This window comes from Trachymyrmex cornetzi, unplaced genomic scaffold (genome assembly GCF_001594075.2).
Source record: "Trachymyrmex cornetzi isolate Tcor2-1 unplaced genomic scaffold, Tcor1.1 scaffold468, whole genome shotgun sequence".
NCBI lineage: Eukaryota > Metazoa > Arthropoda > Insecta > Hymenoptera > Formicidae > Trachymyrmex > Trachymyrmex cornetzi.
In genome coordinates this window covers 469594-496138 of record NW_017299487.1, presented here as the reverse complement: position 1 = coordinate 496138, position 26545 = coordinate 469594, and the positions used below count along the sequence as shown (strand labels likewise).

Here is a 26545-nt window from a genome sequence, read left to right as displayed (position 1 = left end):
GGCGACAATGCGACAGGCGTCGACGAAAAAAGAGCAGCAGTAACGTCTCCTTTCTCGCGCTGTCCATTGACGTTTATGCGTTTGCACGCGCGGGTTTGCCCCATCGGTACGCGGCTGCCGCCGGTGCATCCGTGCGAATGCACTTCGGAGATTTTCCAGGCCAAGTGCCTCGGCGTTATTCGCGGGGATGCACACGCCGTAGATCATGGTGTTTTCAGCATCCATATCCATACGCGCGTCTACGAACACACAGGCGCGTCCGTACGCGGAAATGCACCGAGTTATTTTCTGACCATTGCCTCTCGTTCTCCTCGCGAAGCGCGCACGTACAGTCTGGTCCATCACGTGCCTGATACGCGGGATACAGGACGTCCCGCTCTGCACAGAATGTGCACGCGGCCTTTCAGTTATGAATTTTCTATTAATTTTACAGTTGATCTTTTTCGTTGGCAAGAATTCAGTAGCGAGCTCTCTTGTATTCGAATGCGAAGCGACAGACATTCATGAATGATTCATCAGGGAGAGACACTTGTAATCTCGTGAATACATTTCACGATCGAACTTGATCCGAAATGAAAATTTTCCTCTGAATTCTTCTTACTGCACAAATTTCTTTTAATTATGTAAAAATGGGTATTTTCATTTATTTAATTAATTTTTTTTTTACGTTCCTCTTCCATCTCATTGCTATATCTTTTAAGACACTCGACTGGTTTTACGTGAAGCACTCTGTATATACAACCCACGTCGGTCCGTGGCTACATGGGCATCGACTCGTGCATACATATACACACGCACACGCGCACGCGTATACCGGGTGGTCCGAAAGTGGCGTTGGTCTCGACGCGAGAGCCACTCGATCAATACACCACGTTGCCTCCACCCCCAGAAACCGTCGGTACACCCCTTCCACGTCGCCTCTGTCTCTTCTCTTTCTCTCTTTCTCTCTTCCATCCTCTCTTCTATCCACCGGCTACCCCTCTGCACCGTGGCCGACGTGTTCGCCCACCCCCGGGAAGAGGGACGATACGGTGGAAACGGGCTTTCGGCCGGCCGAAGACTCGGAAAGGAAATACTCCGCTCAGCAGAATTTTTCGACACACGCTCCTCGTGCACTATGCAAAAAAAAAAAAAAAAGAGAGAGAAGGGAAAAAACGATTTGGCCATTCGCGAGAATCTCTCTGGAAAACGGCATTATTCCGCGAAATGCACATCCCGATTTTTCGAGAAATTCGCGAGAGCGTAAATCTTTCGGAATAAAATGTAACGCGTGTGCAGGCGCGCGAGGAAGTTACTCCCGTGGAATTAATATCGTCGCATTCGCGAGTCATCCCGTCGTAACTTCATCCTTTCTCTTCCAATCTTCGCCGTAAATACACCGTTATCGATAGCGCAATCTCGATCTGGCATTCCCGCGTATTTGCGCTTATCGTGCGTGGGATGGATACGGTTAGCCGCTAAATAGATCGGCCACCCTCGGTGATCGCGGAAATCCTCTCGGAATTTCACCGGATTCCCGTGTTATTTTCGATACCGACTTTATTATAAGCTCGTTCCACGGACGCCCCGGCGCGGGCGATACCGACGGCAACGGCGGCGGCTTATCGCGTGAAATAGAAACGGATTGAGTCCGTTCCTGGTCAGTTTTCCAGTTTGTCGACGAGGGTTGGCTCTCGTACTAGGCATAAACAAGGTTATAGAGTCATTAGGCATTATGGACCTGTTTCGTCGGCGGGGGCTTATACCAGAAAGAGAGGCCGGCGCGCGTAGGCGTTTTCCTGTCGTGTTTATTTAATCGATTACCGTAGCCGTTGAATTTTACAGTACCCACCGAGCGAAATGTGCCTCTTATACCCCGCACTCGTAAACTGTTACAGCGGCGATGTTCTATCATCGACATTACGATCGGATCGTATTGTGATATCTACCGCAGGGAGGTACGAATAGACGTAACGCAAGCGTCTCTGTTTGCCTTTGTATTGATGAATATTTCTAGCACACGACTTACAATATTAGTGAGCGACAGAAATCTAGAAGCTGGAAATATTTTCAAATGTGTTGGAAAGTAACGAATGGTTTGCAGTTTCTAAAGGATTAAAAATTATAGTAAAAGATGAAACGCGCGAAACGACCTATAATTATCGTATAATGCGATACTTTATGAACGCCGTAAAGGTTATAAAAGCGCGAAAGGGTCCGTTTTTTTTTTCACGCGCTCGTAAAGATCGACGCTATCCGGTTCATTTTGCTGAACGAGGCGAGGCGACTGAGGGGGGATGGACGGGCGGGGAGGAGGATGGGTGGTCTGGTGGTCTTCGGGATACAGGATACGGCACTGACCATGCGTGCGAGGGGTGTTTCCACCCTCCTACAGGACGAGGCCGTGGGTGCAGAAAGGGGAGGAGAGCACACATTCGGTACACCTGCGCTGTATATTGCGGAAAAGCCGGACTTGCCAGGCAATAAGAATTTCTTTCTTCATCCCTCGCACGCCTGGCTCCCTTCTCCGCGCCCTGTCGACATGCAACCCTTTATTAATACCCTCCCCCTTGGCCCGCTTCTCCTTCTTCGTGCTGCGTCTCGTCGGTGAAGCACCACCTTCGACCTTTTTATCTACCCGCTTCTACCCTCTCGTACTTCTCATTGTCTCGCAACAATGTGGACTCGGGGGCTAACTAGTTTCGCTGATACGGGCGTATTAGAGCTGCCTCGGACGAAAAAAGAAAAGGCCAGAGTACGGAGAGACCGCCTTTCGTCTTTCGTTCCGCGCGCGCGGACGGCCCTGTGAACTCTGCACCTGTGTACGCACAAGCTCCAAATCGGAGAGTCTATATAGAGTCGTGACGGCAAAAACGAGGAGGGTAGGGGTTCACTCGCAGCTTGGTGAACGCAAATAATGAGTTCGTTTCGCTAGCGCCGCCGCACTACCCCTACTGCGAGTCTTACCGTAACAGATGATAGTAGATTGAAGCGAGATTCATGAGAGAGGTTTACTCGCCGAACTCACGATTATTCTTAGCTCGACCGTAGGCGTTTTCGCAATCGTTCGGTAATTATCTCGCCGGGCACGTTCCGAGTGATTTAATTCCCGGCGCGGGGCCGCGTAGCCGCGAGCCGTTCTTCTCGCGGTTTCCGACGTGCGCGCGCGCGCGAGCATTCCCCGCGGTTATTAAGCTATTAAAAAGTCTGGTTATCGTTAGCCGCGAGCTGTACGTGCGCACCAAGCCGAGACAAGTCCTCGAGGGTTTCCTGAGCAGGAATGCCACTTCAATAACGAAGCCGAAGCGCAGCCACGGGGAGGAGGGGGCTTAATTTGCCTCGAGACACCGCGCTCGTTCGCTCCCTCTCTCTCTCTCTCTCTCTTCGTACACTCTCCTTCGCGTATATACTTGTGTACATGTATACATGCACATGTGTGTGTAGGTATCCTAGCCGGATGCCTTCCATAGTTATACCACCGCGCCTGTCTCTCGGTGCCGGCACCGTACTCACGTTTCGTCCGCGTATAAACTAGGTGCGTCCGTGTGCGTTGCTGTACACGCCGAGTACATAGCACGCCTAGACCATTTTGCAGCGTTCCTGCCATTCTAACATCCGCGTTTCATTAAAAGATCTCTCGGCCCGACCTCTCGGCTGCGCCGTAACGACTGGCACTTCGCGTAAGACGGACCACGCCGGTGTGTACACTCGGTGTCTCGGAAGTAATCTCCGCGTTCTTGCGGCGGACATTGGTCCCTTGACAATCGTGTCGTCGGCATCGCGTCTAATACCGCAAACTTCCTTAACGAAAGAACACACTATGTACACACGGAGCGCGGAACAAATTGTACCACGATTCATAAAGTTTCCTTCAAATCGCCTCAAGATGTGAAATGCGATTTATGAATTATTTATTCAGATTCTTTTAGTTCTAAGCGCATTACACGCGCGGAGATTGTATCATACTTTTTGACGATATCTGTTGTGACGTCGACTTGAATGAAGATAAGCGCCACAATCTTGTTATGCCTCGAAAGCGCGACGTATCACGATGGACGTTTCCGTCTTGCATTTTGCACGTTATTGTAGGAAAAACATGTAATCGAGATTGGGTAGTCCAAGATCAATATACACTGCGAACGCAGTGTCGTTGTGCAATCGCTTAGAAATTCATTGTGCGATAAAACCGCATGCGAGGACTATTAAACTTGTTGCTCTTCGGCTCGACTGTAATGGAAATGAACAATGGCTTGGTAATACTTGAGAAACTGTATAACCGAAGTTGCAGTTCTCAGTAGTACTTCAAATACTCTTTCAAATCACATCCACATGTTTCAAGTACCAACGTTTCGACCTATAATAATATATGTATAGCTATATATTTTCAATTATAACCCAAATATCTAGATGCGCTGTTTCTACCCATTTGAATAATCTTGAGATTAATTTAACCCTCTGCTGGCAATATGAAATTTTAACCTTTTCGTCAGCAATAGAAGTCTTTGAGAAAACAGTAATTTTTTACTATAATAAAGTTGAATTGTATTTTACTTATTTTTTACAGATTAAATTTATTTATCAGAATTCATAATCAAAATATCGATGACACCTTTAAAGACCCCATATTGTTAGCGGAAGATCAATTGTATGATTTCTCAAAATATATGTCACGGAGAGCCGAGACTCTTTTCGGTGACTTTATTGCGGATTTAACGTGAGATCCTTGTCTTTCTAGTCCGCGGCATAAGATTTCGCAAGGACTCGCGCATTTCACAGGGGGTTGACGAACATGAACGTAGCGTAGTCGGTAATGCCCCCGTAAGGGAGTTAACAGTAATTCCTGTCGACCGGGGGTCCGTCCCTTTCGACATTTACGACGTGTTTTACGCGATCAAAGCAAGCCGTAACAATTATTGGGCGATCTCGCGGCCGTAAAATTTTATTCGACCCCCACAGCTACGGAGCAAGCTACCCCATCGCCGTTTCCAATCGCGAACTAGGGGGATGCTTCACGATCTCTACCCCCTAGCTACAAGTTTTGTTTCTTGCACGGCTAGAAGATTATCTATTAAGTGGTGGTAAATGCCTTTGAATTGATTTCAAGGTTCGATAAAGTCTTCGTGAAATATAAGATTTATTAGCATTGATAATTTAACATTAAATGTTACATCAAGATGTCGGCAATTTCATATTAAATATATTATTTTCAAGAGCGGTCGAGAGATTTATACTGCAAAAGGCAGTCGAGGAACGAGGCGCCGAGCATTCTCGGGAAGCATATCTTCGCACTTATCCCGTCCAGGTGGCGGTAATCGATGGCCGCCGGCGATCGTTCCGGACACCCGGTACGTCGGGCTCTGCGCATTGTGTACATTTGGCCGCGTTTTCGCGTCGAGTTTTGATTTACGGGGTTGAAGGAGTACGGGGAGGCAGGAGGGCGACCGCGGTGAACAGAAGGAGGGTGAGTGTTCCGGCGGAAGTAGCTGGGAAAAAGGAGGAAAAATAATAGGAGGGAAAGAGGGGTGGCGGTCGAGAAAGTTGGACGGGCGGAACATGGCAAAGATATGGTCGAGCGAATTCAAGTCGTAAGATGGAGAAATAGAGAACGGGGGTTGAAAGAGGGAACGGGCCACGGGGAGGGTGGCGACGACGTCGATGCTGGAAAAACATCGCGGAGCGTTGTGAGCGAAATACCATAGTTCGCGCGCGGGATCCTTTTTTGGATGGCGAAAGCACGGAATTGCCAGAGCGCGAAAGAAATCGCCGAAAAGAAGCTCTTCCCTCTCCCGCGAGCAACATAAAGCGGGAGATATACGCGCGAACGAGCGCCGAACTTCGCAAAACATTGTTTTCTACGGACAGAAAGAGAGTTTCGAGATTCGCCCGACCGAGAAGTCCCGTTCTCGTCGCCTCGGCACCCGGAACTTCCGCGTCGATAAATCCGCGATCAACGGGATACATCGTGAAACGACGAGTACGACTGGGAGGATAATTCGTTGGTGTGTTTTAAAGCGGAAGATCATTTTATGCTTACGAAGATGAGTATTTTCTCAAAATTCTTCACACATAACGTTTTTATTTTCTTCACTTAGAATTTATCTTACACACGTATGAAGTTGGTCCCCTCCAACTTTTGAAAAAATTTATTTTCTATAGCTCATTTGATTATTTACATTGTCTGCACACTTTTGTTAAAAAGTTTCGTTAGTACTATTTATAAACAAATATTTATTAAAATTTAGTAAATTTTTTTCAGTTCACATATATACAGATCTGAATATAAATTTTTTTGGATCCTCAAAATGATGGAGGATAAAATTTCTGCAGCATTGTTTATCATTTTCTACACAAATAGTTTGATAGTCCAATAAAATTAATTTTAGATGCGTGTATCCAGTTAAATTTTTTAATATTTTAACAAAATCGTTCTTTCCGTGCGATTTCGATGAAGGATTTTCCACCGTGCATTTAAACGCGCGTTTATCGCGTGCGCTGGTTTATTTTTTTTCATCTCGACATTCGAAACCGGCACGCGAGTTAGCATCGCATCACATCGTCTCAAACAAGCGAGGACGAGTCTCGAAACACGAGCCTGCCGTCTCGATTTCCTTCGTAAATCAGGAGAGCTCGGTATATTTTTACGGCAGGGGCGTCGATATCGGATCCCAGGGGAGCATAGACATTGGCGTCTTTCTTCCCTCCTCTTTCAGTTCCCTCTCGGAAAGCGAACGTATCGCGCCCTACGCCCGGGATTCACCCTCGAATTAAAAGAGCAGCCATCTCGGCCACCTTCCCTTTTTCCTCCCCCTCTTCTCGTCCTACCCCGCACGGATTAGGGAATGAAGGCGTGAGAAAGGTGGCGGGAAGATGAAGAAAATAGAGAAATAAAGTTAATATTATATACATGAAACGCTGAATCAGCTATATTAAATATATAATTTTATATTAGGTACGGTAAAGGAGATGCATCGAGAAAAAAAAACAAATTATATTTTGCATAAATAATTTTAATAATTTTATCTTCTAGTATTGCGCATCTTTTTAATATACAAACTATTAACTTCAACAATTAATAACGCTCTCGTCATCTCGCTTTTATCACGTTTGCGTACTTACCGATGTACATCTAGTGACGTCTTCGGTATTCTGACGTTCTTCCACACCTCGTTTCCACATCCGCGTTAAAATGGCGACAACGTCGTAGAGAAAAGCTGCCCTAATCTCGCGAACGACGCCGGGTGTGCGATAACTCAGACCATCCTGGCGAGTCTTACAGGCGGGGTACCAACCGGCGCTCTTAAAATATGCAAGAGAAAGAGAGAAAGAGGAGGAGAGAGTACGAGCGGCCGAGATCCACGTGCGACGAAACACAACCCTCGGGATAATTTAGATTCGTGGAGCGAAGCATAGCAACAGAGAAGATCGGTGGCAGAACGTCGGCGGTGTGTATTGATCTAAACGGGAACCCGTGAAAGCAATTAAGATAAGGCACGGTAACAAAGGGTTGTCGGCTGCTACCCCGCTTTCCGCGGTGGAAAACAACGCGATGACGGCGGATAGCGAAAGGAACAGACGGGGGTACAGATATACGTGAAGGAAGAAATACGAGGTCGATTCTAGGCTGGATGTTAAAAGGCGATCGAGAAGGCTCGACATTTATTACAAAAGTGGGCGATGGCGAAGGCGAACCGAGGTTTTCACCCATGAAATTATAATCCGTCTGTGATATCTAAAGTTGCCTGAGATACTGCTACGGTGCCGTTCATTGAAGCGAGTTATTCGTTCGTCTGTTCGGTCGCTTGCTCACTCGCTCGATCTGGATCCGATTTTACATATAAGACAATTACAATTTAAAATAGTCTCCGATAAGAATAAATCTAATTAATGAATCAGAGATTATCCCCTTTTTTTTATCGAAGCAGATCTTTGTGCTTAAATATTTCTGTGTGAATTCATATACGTACATATCTGATTCTGCAAATTGCGCGACGAAATCTTTTTTACGCGATTTGCAGAAACGCAATCGTGAATAAAGAACGCAGTAATATCACATAGACAAGCAATTTAATAATTTACATACAAGAACATCTACTCGTCGTAATCAAAGATATTAGTGTTATTTTTCAAGGTTTCCTTAATCGTTTAAACGTTTTCGCGGCGCACAAATTAGTCGTGCAATTAGCCTGCAAATAGGCCTCTCTTCAATAAGGTGTCGTATTAATGTACTTCATTCGCAAACAACCATCGAGAACGACGACGTTACGTTTTAGCAGGTATGAGTTTATATACTGGGTGTCCCATATACAGATCCGCGCGTCGCACACGTGTCAATCGTAGATAGAGGGAGAGAGAGAGGGAAAGGGATAGCAGGAAAATGTGGCAGAAAGACAGAGATGTGGGGAGCAACGAGAGCAAGAGCAAACGGCTCGAGCAGACCGTCTGAGTCGTAAAATGTTAACTGCTAGTAAAACTGAGTTTACGCGCTTGTAAGGACCCCCGTAGGAGGCTGCTGCCATCCCTGGCCCCTCTTCAGCTTGGCAGCACGCAGAGTCGCCCCTTACACCCCCTAATAGCCAGATTATTGCTCGTAAGCCAGCCACCCCCGCCGTCTGCCCGTCTCCTGCGTGAGCACGAAAATAATTCCGAAAGAACGTTTAATTTGCACGTTTTCTTAGACTCTGTTATTGGATACATAAGGGGACCAAGTGTACCAATCGCTGTCTGAATTTCGAAACATTGTAATACATATATGCGTATGCATTTGACATCAATTCAACTCAGTTCTATTAACCTTTTCGATTTTCAATTTTTATCACGAGAGGGAAAAGATCTTAAAAGAAGAATAATTTTATAAAAGACCGTAAAGTCATCTAAACGGATAAAGCATCACAATTTGTCCGCCATTTAGCTCAAATTCAAAAGTGAGTGCAATTATTAACCTTTGTCAGGTTAGGCTAATTAAGTATACTTAAAGTGTAAAGTTACATAAAATAAGTACTATCCGGCGCTAATTCAGCTCAAAAGTTAAATTTCGCGGATATTTTGTCTATTTATTTGTGACTTTAAGGCCCAGTTTCACAACTCACGGTTAACTCTTAACCGAGGTTCAACTTATTTGTTATCTTTTTCCAATTCTAGAATTGAAAAGAGATAATGAATAAGTTGAACTTCGGTTAAGAGTTAACCGTCAGTTGTGAAACCGGGCCTTAGACACGGTTTTCGTAACTGTATAAGAATGATTATTATTATATGCTGTGGGATTTATTTTTTCTTCTTTCTTTCTCTCAAGAGTCTTTCTTTTTTCCAAATTATGTTATAAATTATAAAATAAACTTCGATTACAAGGATAAAAAATGATATAATGTTTTTTCATGGATAAGAGGATAAACATTTATTTCTACCTTAAAACGAGCGCTCGTATCAGCGATCGAAATTGCTTGGCCTTTTAACTTTCAATGGTGCAAGTTCTTCCGCATCGCCGTAAACCGGCGTTTTATTCCACCGCCCTCGGCGAGAGACGCCGTCCAGAGGTTTTTCATTTTTAATTACCCACAGCGCCGTGAAAAGTTCTCGGCACTGCACGAAAGTTTTAATGGCTGCGTTGACTGTCGTTAACCCCTTCTTAAGTCACCCGTGGAAGTGCCGCGGAACGTGCTACGATTTCGAAACTTATTTGACTTCATTCTTGGAGCTCGTTCGATTTGACCATACCTTTCTCCACCGTGATTCAATTTTCAACATCATTCATTCGAAACGTCACTGAAGGAATAATGAATTAGCGTTTGTTCAATCCAAAAATAACAGATTCGTTCTCATTTTTCGAAATTAATATCTTATTTTGCTCTTCTGTAAAAAATATTTTCTTTCACGAAGACAATTAACTTCAAAACAGGTTTCTAAAAATTCAGAAAGCTTGAAGAAATGTTTCCCTGTCACTTAAAGCGACACGTCTTCTCTATAGAATCCCCCTTAGAATCTTGCCGAAGAAACAGAAGTCTAGCCCCTCTTTTCCATTGGTATAATTGTTACACTTCGTATAAATGCATTAGCTCTGCGCATTCGTTTCACGCCTCCGCGAGTCCACGAGAAGTCTCGTTCGTTCCCCTTTCTTTCGTCTCTCCGGGGACTTTTTTCGCGAGCTGTGGCGAAAAGTGGTGGACGAGAAAAGTTTTCAGCGAATTCAAGTAGCGACTTGGGCAATTGCAAACGCGAATTCATTCATAAAGTCACATCGAGCACGAAGGAAGGTAATAATGTGAAATTATCGTTCGAATTTTCCTGGAGAAACGTAAGAAATAATATTAAAATATTCGCAAAAAAAATTGATGATAAATATGAAACAATTTTGTCGTAAAATTTATCTTTATATTTTCAAAGATATATAATCAATAAATTCTTTCAAAGGTTTTACATTATCTTTAGATACAATTAATTTATATCTTTTATTGTAACATATATGTCGTAATTTGTCAAGATTTTAGGTTGACTAGATACAATCTTGCTATAAACAAGGTATATCTTGTATACAGAGTTTCAGTCTTCTCTGACGAAGAGATTCCTCTTGACGTTTCGTCAAAGAAGTTGAGAGTTTCTTGTTTCGCTTGTACGTCAGTATTTGCCTCGGGTGAGGGTGCTAACTGTCGAAGACGACAGGGTTAACATCTTCGTGGTGGCAGGGAGTTTTGCGCGAGGATAGTAGGAAAACCGGGGGATGAGAGTGTACGAAAGGCAGAGTATAGAATGTCCCTCGCTCTGCGGTTTTATGGGTCGTCCAGCTCCATCATGCGCCATAAAAGTACAATAAAACCGCTGTTACACCGTGGAGAACTACCCGTTCTAAACCACTGCGTGCAACGGGCCCTTAAGACGAGAAGAAGACTGACGGAGACGCTTGGGGAGACGACCAGAGGCAAAATTGATTCTTTTATGATCGACAAACGCACGACCCCGAACTAGGATCGATTTGCAAGCAACTCATTTTATTTTTACGTCAATACATGCAGATGTATTCCCCTTTGTCTCTTCGAGATTCCCTTCAAATCGAATTAACCGTTCTAAATAATTCAGAGTATAGAAGTTACGAGCGTAAAATATAAGAAGTGTGATTTCAAAAGTCACATTTCCGTAAAATAATTATTCTTTGGAAATTTAAAATTATTTTTTCAACTCTCTAAATCTAAATCAGTGGATAGTCACTAATTACTCAGTGGCATGCTTGGTAATCAATGAAGTTTAACTAAAAAAGGAAGAATGTTTGAGCATTATATAACTAAAATACTGATATTTGCATGTTAATTTCAATTTTCCAATACCATATTCATTGAATTTATGCACTAAAACAAGGTTAGTTAGATCACATAATAAAGATCAGCCAGGTTAGGAATCTCACATTTCATTCACTGATTATTAATATATATACTGATATCAGTGATTATCCGCTGATTCAGATTTAGATAGATAATATTACATTCCCCTATGTATATGTATATATTGTAATTTTAACGTGGCGCTTTCGTCTGTTTTCAGTTTTGTCACTGAGAAACACGCAAGAAGAGGAGCCGCCAGACCCGCAGCTAATGAGGCTGGATAACATGCTGATCGCCGAGGGAGTCGCTGGACCAGAGAAGGGCGGTGGTGCGGGGGCTGCTGCATCGGCATCCGCCGCAGCTGCGGCCGGTCCACCCGGGCAACCGGACAACGCGATCGAGCATTCGGACTATAGGGCCAAGCTTGCTCAGATTAGGCAAATTTATCATCAAGAACTAGAAAAATACGAGCAGGTTCGTATAAAGGAAATGTCGAAAAAAAAAATATTATCGAGTGACTTAAAATATATTTCAGCTTTAGCTTTTGCGAGAGCGATCGTGCGCTTTTTGTGTCTACCGGATTTCCGTCTGCAAATTGCATAATGGACACTCGCGTTTGGTTCACCGAATTTAATCTTGATGAATTTATAAATGTACTGCAAACGCAAAATGGCCAACCGACCCATTAAGCCAAACGGGTTAAGTTAAGTTTAACTCGCGTATTGATTTTCACAGTGCGCGGCGCCGCAGTCAAACATTTTTACGTTTGCGCGCGCGACATCGCAAAATCCCCTCTCACTCCCACGAAAATTATTCATTCCAAAGAGAGAGAGAGCGAGAGATAGAGCAAGCGAACACGCTCGCTTTATGCAAATCCCGCTTATGAATATTATTCGCCGCGAGCGAGCGGCGGCGGCGGCGGCCCATTATCGGCGCCATATCGAGTATTGAATTCGGGTCGCGGAATTACATCGGTCGTTTTATCGTCGTCCGACTTTGTGAGCGCGAAAAAAAAGAAAGAGAAATAAAAAAAAGACAGAGAGAGAGAGAGAGAGAAACAGAAAAGGCGAACTGAAAGGCTGAAATGAACTCGCGGCGCGTAAACGAGCGCCGTTATTCACTCTCGCCGGGAGAACTCTCGGCGAAATGAAAAATTTAAACGCGTAACCTCGTGGTTATCGTCGAGATCCGGCGGCTGACAAATTTCGGCCATCCCGGTGCGCTATCAGCCCTCTCGATTCCACCATCGATAATCTCTCCGCTCGTGAAATTCAACGACGTCAACGCGAATTTATCGTCCGCCGACGATCTCGCGGTCTCGTTAAGGTTGCGTAATATGCTGGAGCGGATTCTCACCATCATACAAACGACGATCACAGGCGGTCACGATTCCGCGCGATAAAACGACCGATCGAAAATTCACACTGTAATTCCGCGTAATCCACGGGTATTAGACGGTGATCTTCATTAATAACGCGTTATTAAATCGCTAGTTAGATGATCGTCGTAATCAAGCGATTTTCACGGCACGTACTTTCACGATCTTCTACCAAAAGGAAAGCGTCAACAATTCCCTTGCGGCGTGTCATACATATACAGGGTGTCCCAGGTGGAAAGATTAATATTCTAGAAGGTGATGAGATTTATCAGTCATTTTGATTAAAAATGTTTATATGACCGTGTATCTTATTCTGAACGGTTTCCGAGATAGTTTGAACTGTGGAATTTTGGAAAATTTATTATAAACCTTAAAAACGTCTCTCACTTGAACGATGGATTATTAGAAAATGTACGTAGTATCTCTTTCTTAATAGTAATTTTGTAACTGCAAATTCAATCTCGAAAACCGTTCAGAATAAGACACGTGCCAAAGGGTTTGCGAGTTATCGCCGTGTCGTGATCCATAATGGCATTAGCAATGGATCACGACACGGCGATAACCCGCAAACCCTTTGGCACCTTTGAAGAAAATACCCGTGAAAGCCTCAAAAGAATAAAACACGTGTTTATAAACATTTTTACTTAAAGGGTTATTTCCCAGAATATTGCCCTTTTCTCTTGGGACATCCTATATACATAGATTTAAACCGATATATTAAGGAGCCTGTAGGCCCATTCTGTATCTCTTTAACGACATTTTACTAGCTAGGGATGTCGTTACGCAGGTATATTGCATTGTGAAAAAGCTGCGCAACGACAGTATAACGAGACCGAATTGTCGTTAAAAGTTACAGAATAGACCTACCTGATGTCGTCTGTTTTACTGACAAAAATACTATTTTTGTTCCATACCAATTCGGTATTAGTATCACAGAATAAAAATTCCTTTTCCACGAGTAAAGTACACGCACGCGCTATCTGTTTGACACGATTCCGAAGTCTAGCCGTCACGTCAGCATCCTCTTAATGATTCTCTCGATTATGACAGAAACGCGTGCACTTATTTTTGTCTGTACGAACGTTTAATGGCGACTAGCTCGAAAGGGGGACTGATAAGACGGAGAACGTTATGCACGTACATTCGAGAGAAACGACTGCCATCGAGCGAGCTGGTCTCTCGGACAGGGCGACTCGCGTGCTAATGAAGCGGCTCGCGCTAAGTAAAATCTCGCGTGCCGGACCTTGCCTGTATGTCGCGTGATACACGGGTTCTTTCAAGAGGACGCAAATCACTACGTCGAGATATTGCCGCGCTCTGACGGAAATTCGACGATGTTATCGCGAGCAGTTTCATTAAGAATTTCCCCCTCGGTCGCTTCCTCTTGAAATCGACTGCCATGACCCGGTCGCGACGCGCCGCGATAATTCGACGCGACGGGAGGACAGCTTTGACGCTGGATAATAAGACCCTCGTGAATTTGGTGAAGTAAAAGTAAAAAATTCCTCAGTCGATTAACTCGAATAAATATTAATTAAATGATCAAAGCTCTCAAACGCACGTGACTAATTAATAATACGTATAATAATCTGATATATATGAATTAAATAGTCAAAGCGCTTTCAAACATTTCACGAAATTATTACGTGGGGAAATTTTCTGAAATGTGATACTCGGAATTACGCTGACTCTTGCACATAATTTTACTTTTAATAAATTTATTTGGAAAATAACTCAGCGCACGCGATTTAGAGATATAACTGTCTGTGCGATTATCATGCCGTCACGAGGCAAAGTCGCGCGGCGATTACAAAATCGCGCGTACTCATCACCGGTCGTGTTCACATCCCTTTTTCACCGGCGGGACAGATTACCGGTCATTCCGGTTGACATACGCGCGTAAAAGCCCTTACATTCGCATGACGTCGCGCGCGTAATCGGCCATTTTTACCGTAAATAGGGCCCGCTCATCGGCCCCACGCGCATAACTCTTTTTAACGCCGCTCGCGTTTTCGCCGGCAGTTTTTCCTTGCCGCTCGCGTTCGCGTATATACGTTCGCTCCCTGCGGATGTACAGCCGTGTGCATGCACACCCACGCGCGCACGTGTGCTTTAATTGCCACACCCGCTTCGACCCCATATTTCACCGTGTGTCAGCGGGCTTGATGTTTCCCCGCGGTAAACACGCACAGCACCGGAGGTCCACCGGCGCGCATATTCGTCAGGGTCGGATTAAAAGGGCGTGCTGTATTTTCGCGCAAAATGATTTTAATGTCACGCTTCGCCATTAACGGCAGTAACGTCGCAGCGCGTCGTCCTTTAGTCCTTTTATTTTAGAAAGTTGCAAGAGCCGTTATTACTACCTTCCGCGTCTTTCGCGATTTGGTCGAAGCTGGAAGCGCGTTTATCCCGCGTGGCCCGCGAGCGGCTGGCCGGCGAACCGATGCGGAAATTGAAGATTACAGTTCTTGGAAAGTAGCAATTCGCGCTCTGCCGTCGTCGGTGGAAATCGTAAACGATGATTCGTGACTGCCTTCTGGGATACGCCCTGGATCCGCCCCTGTAATGCGTGCGTGGCTCTTTGTAGCCGCAACAATATGCGCGCCGAAAACAACATATGCATTCGCGTGCACTTTGCGATGCGACCCGTGTGCGTGCCGAGGGGTGGTCCGCCGATAAACGGGGCCGTTAACGAGTTTTAAATCTTCTCCCACTTTTCCATTTTTCTTTTCCCTTTCTTTTCCTTTCGTAATCTCTTTCTTAAATTTCGAATGGACTTGCCACGAAATAATTGCCATTCGTAGCTTTAAATTATACGTGAAAGAATAACGAGTCTAACGATAGTTTGTTAAAGCTCCCTCCCGAGAAGAAAAGAACTCAATTGCGCACGGTATAACCAGAGAAAAATTTGCTAAAACGTACGTATATAAATATTTCGTCGGATCTGAAAAGTTCAGTAATTGGTTTAGTTAGCGGGCCAACGTTGTCAGGACAGAAAGTTCGGCCATAAGCGAAATTTACTATTCAAATTCGGTCGACTCTGCTGCATTAGGGTGAATGTCTGCCTGACTATGCAACATGGCGTGACAAGCACGAGAATAGAACCGCATCGGGTTTTACGAGATCGCGTGATCACCGCCAGCAAACATCGTCTCTACCATGAATTTCGTCGGTGCATGCCCGCCTTTATTTTATCCGATTCCCAACTCTGATTCCGACCGCGCGCACTTCGGACTATCCCTGTATTGTATCTCGGAAAAAGCAATGCAGAATGCATCTTCCGTTTGCGGGAGGAGGAGGAGGAGGAGGAGAGGGGGGGGGGATGGGCGCTTTTTACGCGCGCATAAATATTTTGTTTTACTGCCCGTGCGGTTATATATCCATTCGACTGGTATGAGTCACCGTAAATCGTATTATAAGTATGATAGCAGAATGTAAATATCTTACGTAAATATCTTTTGCCATAATTTGAGAAAAAAAAAAGATGATCCAATCGGGGAGTAATATTTTATTGAACGAAACGGGATCTCGGAATAACTTGAGTAAAAGCACGAGACATCTTTATGTCCCTTTTAATAAACTAATTAAACCGTCGTGTTATTTATTACGAGGAATGAAAGAAACGGTAGTGTCTCTCAACGGAAGCGTTCAGTGGCTCTTAGCGAAGCGAATTTTCTCACGGCGCTCTAATTTTACTGCGACACGCTCTATTAATACAGAGACGCGTACGCGTATTGCGAGAATATATAGCGGAGGCCAGCATGCCTGGCTTCGCCAACGTTATGGAAATTCCGACGTGTGCATTGCTAAATATACTGGCGCCTGCTCGCTCTCCCTCTCTTTCTCTCTCGCTCTCTCGTCGCGGTTATTCCCGCGGTTAGGGAAACAACCCGGAGAGAGTTCCCGATGGTTGCATAATCGAATTTATGCTTGCGGCTGATTTGTATCGTGGAGAGTGGCATAGATCCTAGCTATTTTGCAATTCAGTTTCTATCCCAAGTGTCCAGATTAAACCAACGTCATCTTCGAAGGTGAAAAATTGGTGAAATGTCGTTCGGAGTGTCCCGGAAATATATGGACAGTCTCAGAAATCATGGATTAATTCTTTCCTACTAATTCTTGTGAATGACTGAAAATCGAGTATTTTATCTTTAATAATTTCATCTATTTTTTTTCAGCTGGTCCAACATAAATCAAAGAATTTTTATTATTTGAAAGAATTTATGGAGATCCCAAAAAAATATAGTTTGCCATTTATAATTGGTTGATCTTACATGGATCAAAGAATTTTTATTACTTGGAGGAATTTATGAAGATCCGAAAAATTAGTTTGTCGATTATAATTGTGTATAAAATCTTGTATGCTTCAAGAATTATGCAATAAATTACCGCAACGCATTATGTCAAATCCGTCTTGACATAGGATTGCAAAGAGTTAATATTGTCGATTCTCAGTAGCATAAGAACCTATCAGATGATAGTATCATTTACTCCAAGACTTGAAGCGTTTCAGAAATTAAAGGAAATCAGTCCGGAGAAATGTGACTGGCTTTTCCATCCAATTCAGCAACGTTCCTTTCGTTCTTTGCACCTTCTCCCTCTTTCTGTCCCTCTCTTTCCCCTCCCCCTCCTCCCCCCCTCTCTCTCTCTCTCCGTCACGTGCAACAGCCGGGAAGACGGGAACGGGGTTGATCCACCCCAGTTGAGTCCCGCGCGAAGAAAGGAACGAAGAGGAAGAGAAGCCGCATAGTGGATCGAGGGAGGAGAAAAGGGAGAGGGGAGTTCGTCGGCGGAATGGAATCCATTTCGAAATTGCAAGCCACCCTGTTCGATCCCCCTTTCTCCACCGCCCACCCTCCGTATCCTGACACCCTCCCGCGGCCTTTTCCTGGCTCCTTCCCTCAGGAAAAGCCACTCCCCCTGCTCGACTCACACCGCCCGTCTCGCTCTCTATCTCTCTGGCTCGCTCCCTTTCGGGAGACAGCGTGTTCGCCTCGAATACTGATATCGAGCAAAGTCCTTTTTCCCTTAAACCGAGCAGCCACCAGGAATAATGCATTATACGTACGCGTCCTTCGTCTCTCACTACCTCTCTCGCTTCGTCGCTCGACTTTTCCTCTCATGCTCTGATCATAGTACTTTCCTTCGTGTCTTGCTAGTCTTAGCTCTCCGCCTTTCATCATGTCGACGAGCTCTCGAAATGTACTCAAATTTGCCCTGAAACAGTTTTACATTTTTAATTAACAGTTTATCTCGTAATAAATGTCTTACATTAGATTCGACGCTGTTGAATGATTAATGGTTGGTAAAACCCGACGCTTTGTCTTTGTTTGTTTTAGGCTTGTAACGAATTCACTACTCACGTAATGAACCTGTTGAGGGAACAGAGTCGTACCAGGCCGATTACGCCTAAGGAAATTGAAAGGATGGTCCAGATTATCCACAAGAAGTTCTCCAGCATCCAAATGCAGCTGAAACAGTCCACTTGCGAAGCTGTGATGATCCTGAGGAGTCGATTTTTGGATGCCAGGTTCGTGTTGAAACAATAATATACAAGTAATAGATGTATATAAAATGCATTCCATTTATCATCATAATCATTTCCGTGCCTTTTGTTTATCCAAATTCGGAAAATATTTGCCGCAATTAACATGATACGAATTGATTTTTGTTGCAGACGTAAAAGAAGAAATTTCAGCAAACAGGCGTCCGAAATTCTGAACGAATACTTTTATTCTCACCTTAGTAATCCCTACCCAAGTGAAGAGGCCAAGGAAGAGCTCGCACGAAAATGCGGAATTACCGTGAGTCAGGTATCGTCCATTATCTTTTCTTATACTACGTATTAGACGATGAACTTTTGTAACTTATAATATTCGGCATCATCCCATAACTTTTAATTTTTATAGTAATTTTAAAAAGTTTTTAAGCTTATTCTTTAAAAAAGATATTACGGCGCGCTGAGTAAAATATTTTATTAAACACTTTGATGGAAAAAAATTAGGTATATTGGACGTGCGTGAGAACCCTTTAGGAAATTGAAATGAGCACGTATCTTTATTCTGTTTGCTATCAGGTGTCCAATTGGTTCGGAAATAAGAGGATACGCTATAAGAAGAACATCGGTAAAGCGCAGGAGGAAGCGAATTTGTACGCAGCCAAGAAGGCAGCTGGTAAGTTCCAACTTCGCTAAGTGGGTGTCCCTTCACAAATTTATTTTGCTGAAAGCATGAGGAAAATTTTATAATAGTAATTAACAAAATTGATAAAATATACATGTATGAATATCTCCGTGATTGGAAAGCAACATTTTGTTAATGAAAATCAGAAACGATTTTATTTTATAAATGGTAATTTATAAAACGTTTTCTAAAGTGCTACCTTTTATGTCGCTACCATTACTTTTATCTCTCAATGCTCTCCCGGACTTATTGCTCTTTTGGTTACATCGTCGAACTCCGCCGAGGAAAAGCGAATTAAAAGCGAGAAATGTAAATTGTTCTCCTGTAAATTGAAGTAATTAACAGACAAATCGTGGTACATATTTTTTCTCATATTTTTTTAAGCATTAAGCTAAGAATCGAGATAGAGGAAGTCTCATTACTGTAAATCATTAGGCGACTGAGTTACTGCCTATTGTTTGGCGCCGCAGTGACATTATTATTGCAACCGTTGATGAATCGCCGACGAAGAATAAATCTAGCGTTTGTTTTCTTTGGCACGTGATGCTTAGAAGAAACATCTCCGTAACTAAACCTTTTTAAAAATTTCTTGTTTTTTCAAAAGTTGCGAAGCATATATAGAGCTATAAAGTTTTCGTTTCATCTTTTGGGATGGACTTTCTCATTTCATTCTCGCTTACTATCTACTTTTTTTTGTCTCTCACCACCAGCTTCGAGGGCGATCTTATCCCTTTTTCTCGTAAAAATTGCAAGAAAAATTCCCGATCCCATTCCGAAATTCCACAGATTCGTGGATCTCACCCTGGTCGCAATTACGCGCGCTTCGCTTAACTACCGAGGCATCTCACTTTATTTCGGACGCGTGAGATATTTTTAACTCACCAATTATACTTGGGAGAGAAGGGGAGAACACGAGTTAGATGGTGAGAGAGGATGGGTGAGACGCTGGGGTACGATGGAAATTCCGGGCTTCTCGTATTTCTTTCAGCACTCTCTGCGTTTGTCTTTCCTCGCCCACGTTTGCGATGAAACGACCCGCGGTCCTCTCGTAATTAAAGAAACGGAATTCTAACGACCCAACTCTGCGAAACAACGCTTGTCTCGAATGGCGCGAAGGTTTTACAAGCACGGAATATTCTACTGCAGAAGCCGCCGGGTACGGTTCATACAAATCTGAAGCAAATTATGAGAAGGTTCGAAGGCTATTTCTGGAGGAAAAAGACGAATCGAAATTACTAACGCATTTACATTCAGAAGCAATGATACATTATACAAGTTTAATTAGCCTTTTTATATCGTTCGTTAAATATATCTTTGCAATAATTAAACTGCGACATTACGTTTTCACGATCCAAAAAGAGAGCATAAGCTTGCGAGACACGAGAGACAAAATCGCTGTGGCTTAAAAAGAATTTAAAAAATCGCACCCTCGTATTTTGTATGCACCGCGATTGTTTCTACAGCAGCTTTTGCAGGAGCATCGCCGTACAGCATGGGCGGTGCCAGCCAGGGCACCCCGACGCCGATGATGTCGCCGGCGCCGCCCGGAGGACCGCAGGACATGGCCGGATACAGCATGGGAATAAACGGCAGCGACTACGGTTCGCAGCCGTACAACGACGGCTCCATGGGATACGACCCCATGCATCAGGTAAAATTTACGTAGTCTCTCAGAACGCTCACTGTTGCGCGGTGTTTTCTCATTAGCCGGTTCTGGTAGTCAATGTCGCTCGCTTTTTGGAATACGCATTCACATTTACTAAGCATGAGCTTATCCTAGAATGTTATGCACACTGTGTGGAATTACGCTGTGGCTCGGAAACGCACTACCTCTGAAAGAATAGCCGAGAGCGTTGAATCTGATCAATCTCCAGAGATGAAGAAAGCAATGGAATTATTATGAATTGAATGTTCGTTTATTTTGATCGACTTTTATTGTGAAAAACTTGCTCATGTGATTAAGTTTATGAATTTGATCTTTTATTGACGAAAAATCACAACCAAGTGATTTCCTCCGATTTTAATAAGTTTTGTTAAAATATAGACAAAAAAGATATATTTTTTTGCAAGTGCTTTTTTTCTATTGAATGGGTGTTACAACCCTTTCTTGAAAAAAAAATTAATATTTTTTCTTCCTGAGTAAATATCGTCTAAATCGTCAGATATAAAAGCAGTTTTAAGGCTCCTGAGTACTCATTCCAATCATATTGAATCGTGACGTCATAAGCGAGAAATGTGTCATAAGCGACACGTTGATTTTTCTTGCATGCCATTTGTGAATAAAGAGAATTTGGATGAAATGAAATGATGAGATTGCTTTAAAACACTTGTAAAAATCGGACAAAGATTCTCCTTATCTTCCCTGATAGTCAATAAAGAGTCGAAAAAGATTCGTGAAGTGAAAATAGGCTACGCAACGTGTCATTTCTCGCTTATGACGTCACGATTCAATATGTCTGAAGTGACTGCTCAGGAGTCTTAAAAAGTTTAAAAAATGGTTTTCAAGAGTATTTATAATAATAATTAACAAAATTTTTTTAAGTAATTTTTATATATAAATAAAATTTTTAATAAGTAACAATTTTTATAAATAAAATGTTTTATAAATAAAAATCTTTATAAAAAATTATAAGTTGAAGAGATATTATTTTATAGAATTATAAAGTACCTTCTAAACTATTCGACTTTTGCTTAACGGTTTATATAAGATAATATTCTCTCTCATTCAGGAGAAAATCTATCTTTTTCACAAAGTATTTTTAAAAAGCATCTCTTATTTTTGTCTATATTTTAACGTACCTAAGACTTATCAAAATTGGAGGAAGACATTTCATTGTACTCCCTTGTAAGATGAAAAATTTCATCAAAAATTTATTTAGTGAATAAATTATTGCGTGTAATTATTTCATCTCTTTGAGAGAAATTTGTATTTAATATCTCTTAATATTTCGATGATGATTATTTTAAAGTTTGAACGGTAATATTTCAAAATTAAAATTGGATTTCTGAAATTTTTATCATTTTGTATATATTTTTGTATACTGAAATTTTTATATTTAAAAATCGCTAAAAAAATAAAATTCTGTATTGAATATACGTTTCTTTTTATTTTATTTAATGCTCCTTAAAATTATAGCTCCTAATTAATTTGATTTCCTCAATATACCATTATTATCGCATATCCTATCATTTAGATGTTCATCTCTCTTTTTTCGCATAAATCATGCGAGCATATGAAGTTATTACTGAAATCTGCTGCCTTCGCGCAAATTGCTTCTCTGCAGTTCCAAGCCACGGCATTGCATCTCGATGAATGCATGCGCATCTCACCTTTCGCATACTCACACTCACTACAAGAGAGAAAGAGGGAGAGAACGAAAAGAGAGAGAGAACAAGAACGATATTGGAGCAGAGAGGAGTGAGAGAGAGAGAGAGAGAGAGAGAGAGAGAGAGAGTGTGTGAGAGAGAGAGAGAGAAAAAAAGAAAGGGTAGCGGTGAAAGAGTCTGCTTGAGCTTCAGGATGATTACGATGCCATATACAGGGAACAGACCCTCTTGTAAAACAACCCGAATGCATAAAGAGAGCATTACGCATAATGTCATTTTGGTTTTATATTACACGATTGAATTAAACGTAACCTTTTTGTTTTTTTTTCCAGATTTCCGCGATTTTTCATGTGTGTAAATGAAACGCGAGTTCCATTCCATTATAATTTCCGGGGATTGGCTAAGTATTTATGTACTTGAAATTTAATTGACCTCAAGAACTCAAATTTGCATGCGTACCCCTTTTACCCCTGTATATGGATGTGCGTGCATGTGAGTGCGTGCGGTTAAATGTGTACGTGTGTTGCTGGAATATATATATATATATATGGAATATGTATATGTATATGTATATATATATACACTGTAGGCCGGATACGCTATTGCTGGTCCTGTAAAGACGGGCTCGAGGGCGCCGACAGTCGCGGTGCGAAGGGTGTGTTGAATCGGGTAGGGGTGCTAGGGTAGAACCAGCACAGATACACGCGCGTACATACACACACACACCCATATACACGTAAGATACACGTACATACACAGCTAGCAGCCAATAGCGCCAGGTTTGCTTAGTATGCATTGGAGTTGCTAAGTCACTTTTTAGGCAGGGCTGGCTCTCTCACATATTAATGGAGCTAGTGGATGCGCGCCGCCTCTCCTAACGAGTCACCCGACGTCTCTGCAATGCAACGCAACGAAATGAATTTGGAACGGTGGAAAATTTGCGGGGTTTCTTCGATCACACTCGACAGTCTTCCCCTCTGGGGAACCTCCTTTTATATCAATCTTCGATAAATATTTTTCGCGTTGCTTTTTTCATCGAATGTCGTTAAGGACCTTCGCATAAATTGTCCGTTATCTTCTTCCTCCTCCTTCTTCATTAGATTCTTCTTTAACCTTCGTAAATTCGCTGAGACTATTTATAGCCCGGATTTGCTTCCATAGTTTATTGCACTGCCCTCACAGTCGAGCCGTTTAAATCGACGTAAGCATTTTTATAAAATTTTCATCGAGAACCTTATAGAAATTTAAAGAATTCTAGAGTGAGAGGAATACTTGGTCTCGCAATTTTCACAAATTGACACATACATGCTAATTTCCGCTTTGATGTCGGCGCTCGCATGAGGATACGTCTTATAACGTCTCTAGCGTGGCTCTTCGTTCTTCGAACGTAGTAAATCTCGCTGACGTACAATTTCAACGATGTCGCGTGACACGGAGTGACGTTAAATTAAATTTGCGGGTAAACACAGTGAGCGGGAGTATTCGGGAAGCCTGGCAGGGGATTCCTGTAGGAATTTCAAGCCGATGGATCCAATATCTGACATGTCAATACGCTGATCACTTGTCGATGTTTCGTTTCGACTACAATTCTATCGCGGGATAAAAAAAATCGTTACATTTGTCCGATGAATTATTTGTCGTGGAGCTTATTTAATCCGCATGTTTTCGATTTACAAGATACCGATATTAAATTATCGTTGAGGAGATCGTAATAATATGTTTGCGCAGTATTCCTTTCGTTTTCTTTTCGACAAATTCTCCATTTTGGAAAGCGCGTCAAACTCGATTGGAATCGAGGCCATCCTAGGAAAGCCCGGGAGGAAATTAATTTCGTGGTTGATCCGGTTCACCTAGAAATTCTACGATCGCGCGGGATCACGTGGTGCCGCAAGGGTTGAAATGAAGCGACTAAAATGCATGCTCGTAACTGTGCTGTTCCGCAGTCACTTCCGGCTTCTGTATAGCTCTCCACTTCTTTATCGATCCGAAACAGAGCCCGTCTTCTCCTGTATCTTCTTGCTGGCGTTCAGTTCCATCAGTTTTATCGTTCGATCGATGCGTCTTCAAACCGGTTCGTGGAGAAACACAAAACACGTAGCGAATTTACGGATCAATTTTATTTTTAACTATTTTCACGATCAAACTCGCTTCTTTTTTGCGCAATAAAACGCTATCTTTTAGTTGAACCGATCTAAATTCTTAATCTGTCTTGAGAAGTATAAAAGAAGTATAAAAGCAATATTATACATTACGGTTCTTTCGATTAACCGTTTATTACGTGTCGTTTACCCAGATAATATCGTACTATCTTTCAGTCTGTGTGTGTGTTTAAGTTAAATTTCTAATTTCACTCGTGAAAGGCAGACACAGCGAGCCCGCACGTATCAACTTTACTTTTAGCTGGACGTCACCGCTTCTGGATTCTAATCCATTTCGTTGTTCTAATGAGATAGAATTTGCAATTTCTTGCCACATCGATCTCTCCAAGGTCTTTCCAGCTTCGACGTTGCATTAAGTTTTGACAGCAAAGTTCGACATGATCGGCTCTAATAACGAAGTTTGCGACGACAACAAATTCCCTCCCTTTGACAACGCTGCAGCTGGCACTAACTACTTTTCCCGTAATCGCATACGTAACAAATGAGCATTCGCTTTATACACTCTTACACGAGCACAAAGAGCCTCTCTCACACGCCGGCCGATTGACTCCTAACATTTTGCACCGGTCAAGTAATGTAATCCACTTGTATATTTCGTCATAACTATCTTTATCACCGCCTCGTTTTGTCTTCGCCGTCCCTCCCGCTCCTTCACTCTTCTTTTAATCTCGTTCTAATCAGTTGTTGGTTGGTATTTCGAATCTAACAAGTAACAGTAACAGTAAGGAGCGCGGAACTGTGTTTGTCGCAACGAAGAGAGGAACGCGAAGTTCTCGAACGAAAGCACCGTCCAACGGAGGAGGGAAGCGAGGATGCTTTTCCTTCCTAATCCAGTCGTTTTCGGATTACCGTCTTTTGCTATTTTGCGCGCGTACCGCCACAACGTGCGTCGTTACTAAAATATCGAGAATGACATTTTGAGAAGAAAGACGGCGCATTGTCGCAAGCACAGTTCTAGTACGGTCTCTGCTACCTACGTTACTGTCACGATCCATTCGGTCGTCTGCTGCGCCGTCTCTTCTACTCTCCATCACCTTGACGATCCGTCTCGGAAGCTGCGAAATCGCGCGAACGGTTCGCGACTCGGAAACGATCTCGGACGACGTGCATTCTTCTCTTATCGTTCGCGAAGAGATTACGTTATGCAAATCTAAACGAGGAATTTTCAACTAGCCGCACAAATCGGATTTAACTTTGGAAATAGAAGATCGCAATCGGACAAATTCTTGTCAGGATCTTAAATTACGATTCGACGCGGGTCGTTAAAAAAAAAAAAGATCAGAAACTCCAATCCGACTCAATGACATTTTTTTCTTGATGCAGATGAAACGAAATTCTTAGAAGGCGACAGAGAGTGAGAGAGAGACCCCGGATCAGACAGCCATGCAAAAGACACGCAGTCGAAGCTAAGATAGAGAGCGAGAGAGAGGGAGAGAAAGGATGGGAAAGTGTGAATCGTGCGAGAGACAGAAAGATAGAAGGATGAACGCGAATGGGGGAGAGAAAGGAGGAGAGAATGAGATCACACAGCTGGGGAAAAAGTTATAAGACGTGAACGTGAAAATCGGGACTGGTACACTGATCTCGGCCTCTCGTGCTTTTTTTATTGTGTTTCCAGTGATGCGTCAGGCCGGTCTAAAAGCGCTCGCAATCGTGTAGAAAAATTCAAGCGAAACTCTAGCCGCAACCTCTCGATATGAGATAAAAGAGAAAGAGAAGCGAGATGAATGAGAGAAATATTAAAAGAGTTAGAGATGACGAGAAAGAGAAAGTGCGAGCGGGAGAAAGAAATAGAAGCTGACGAGGGCCGGTCGGGACATCGTTTTCCATTGCAACAAGCGTCTGATCTCTTTCCTTATAACTCGGTTTTTAAGTAGAAAGAGAGGAAGGTCGTAGAAGAGATAGAGGATTTCCTCGAGAGATTCTAGGAACGAGAGGAGTGCTCGGGGAGAATGTTGTTAGGAGAGATCCTCTCCGGTTCGCGAGGTGCCAGTTCCGCTCTGATCTAACTCATCGATAGTGCAATATGTACGCAGGCAGATCCGCGTGTCTACGTGTTTCGGGGACGTTTCGAAATTTTTACTTTGAACCTGTGCTTCGCAGAGGCGTTTCGGCGACAACGAGATTGTCACTGCAGAGGAAGATCCCCACGCTCCGTAGACCCGAAAAATAGAATTTATTTTCGAACTAAGCTGTGCACGGGGGGGGGGGGGG

At 43.1% G+C, this 26545-nt stretch overlaps 1 protein-coding gene across 8 annotated transcripts in view; it reads left to right on the top strand.

Annotated features, from left to right (window-relative positions):
* exd (PBX homeobox extradenticle) overlaps window positions 1–26545 on the top strand; it is a 49763-nt gene that overhangs the window by 17792 nt on the left and 5426 nt on the right. For 4 of the 8 annotated variants that reach the window (XM_018513365.1, XM_018513369.1, XM_018513360.1 and 1 more), the window contains exons 3-7: window positions 11506–11759; window positions 18003–18193; window positions 18341–18476; window positions 18740–18836; window positions 20309–20496. In XM_018513365.1, coding sequence (XP_018368867.1) covers window positions 11506–11759; window positions 18003–18193; window positions 18341–18476; window positions 18740–18836; window positions 20309–20496 — 866 coding nt within the window. Of the gene's footprint in view, window positions 1–11505; window positions 11760–18002; window positions 18194–18340; window positions 18477–18739; window positions 18837–20308; window positions 20497–20625; window positions 20755–25654; window positions 26537–26545 lie in introns of those variants that run through there. The other 4 variants (XM_018513368.1, XM_018513364.1, XM_018513362.1 and 1 more) reach the window with 4 other exon arrangements.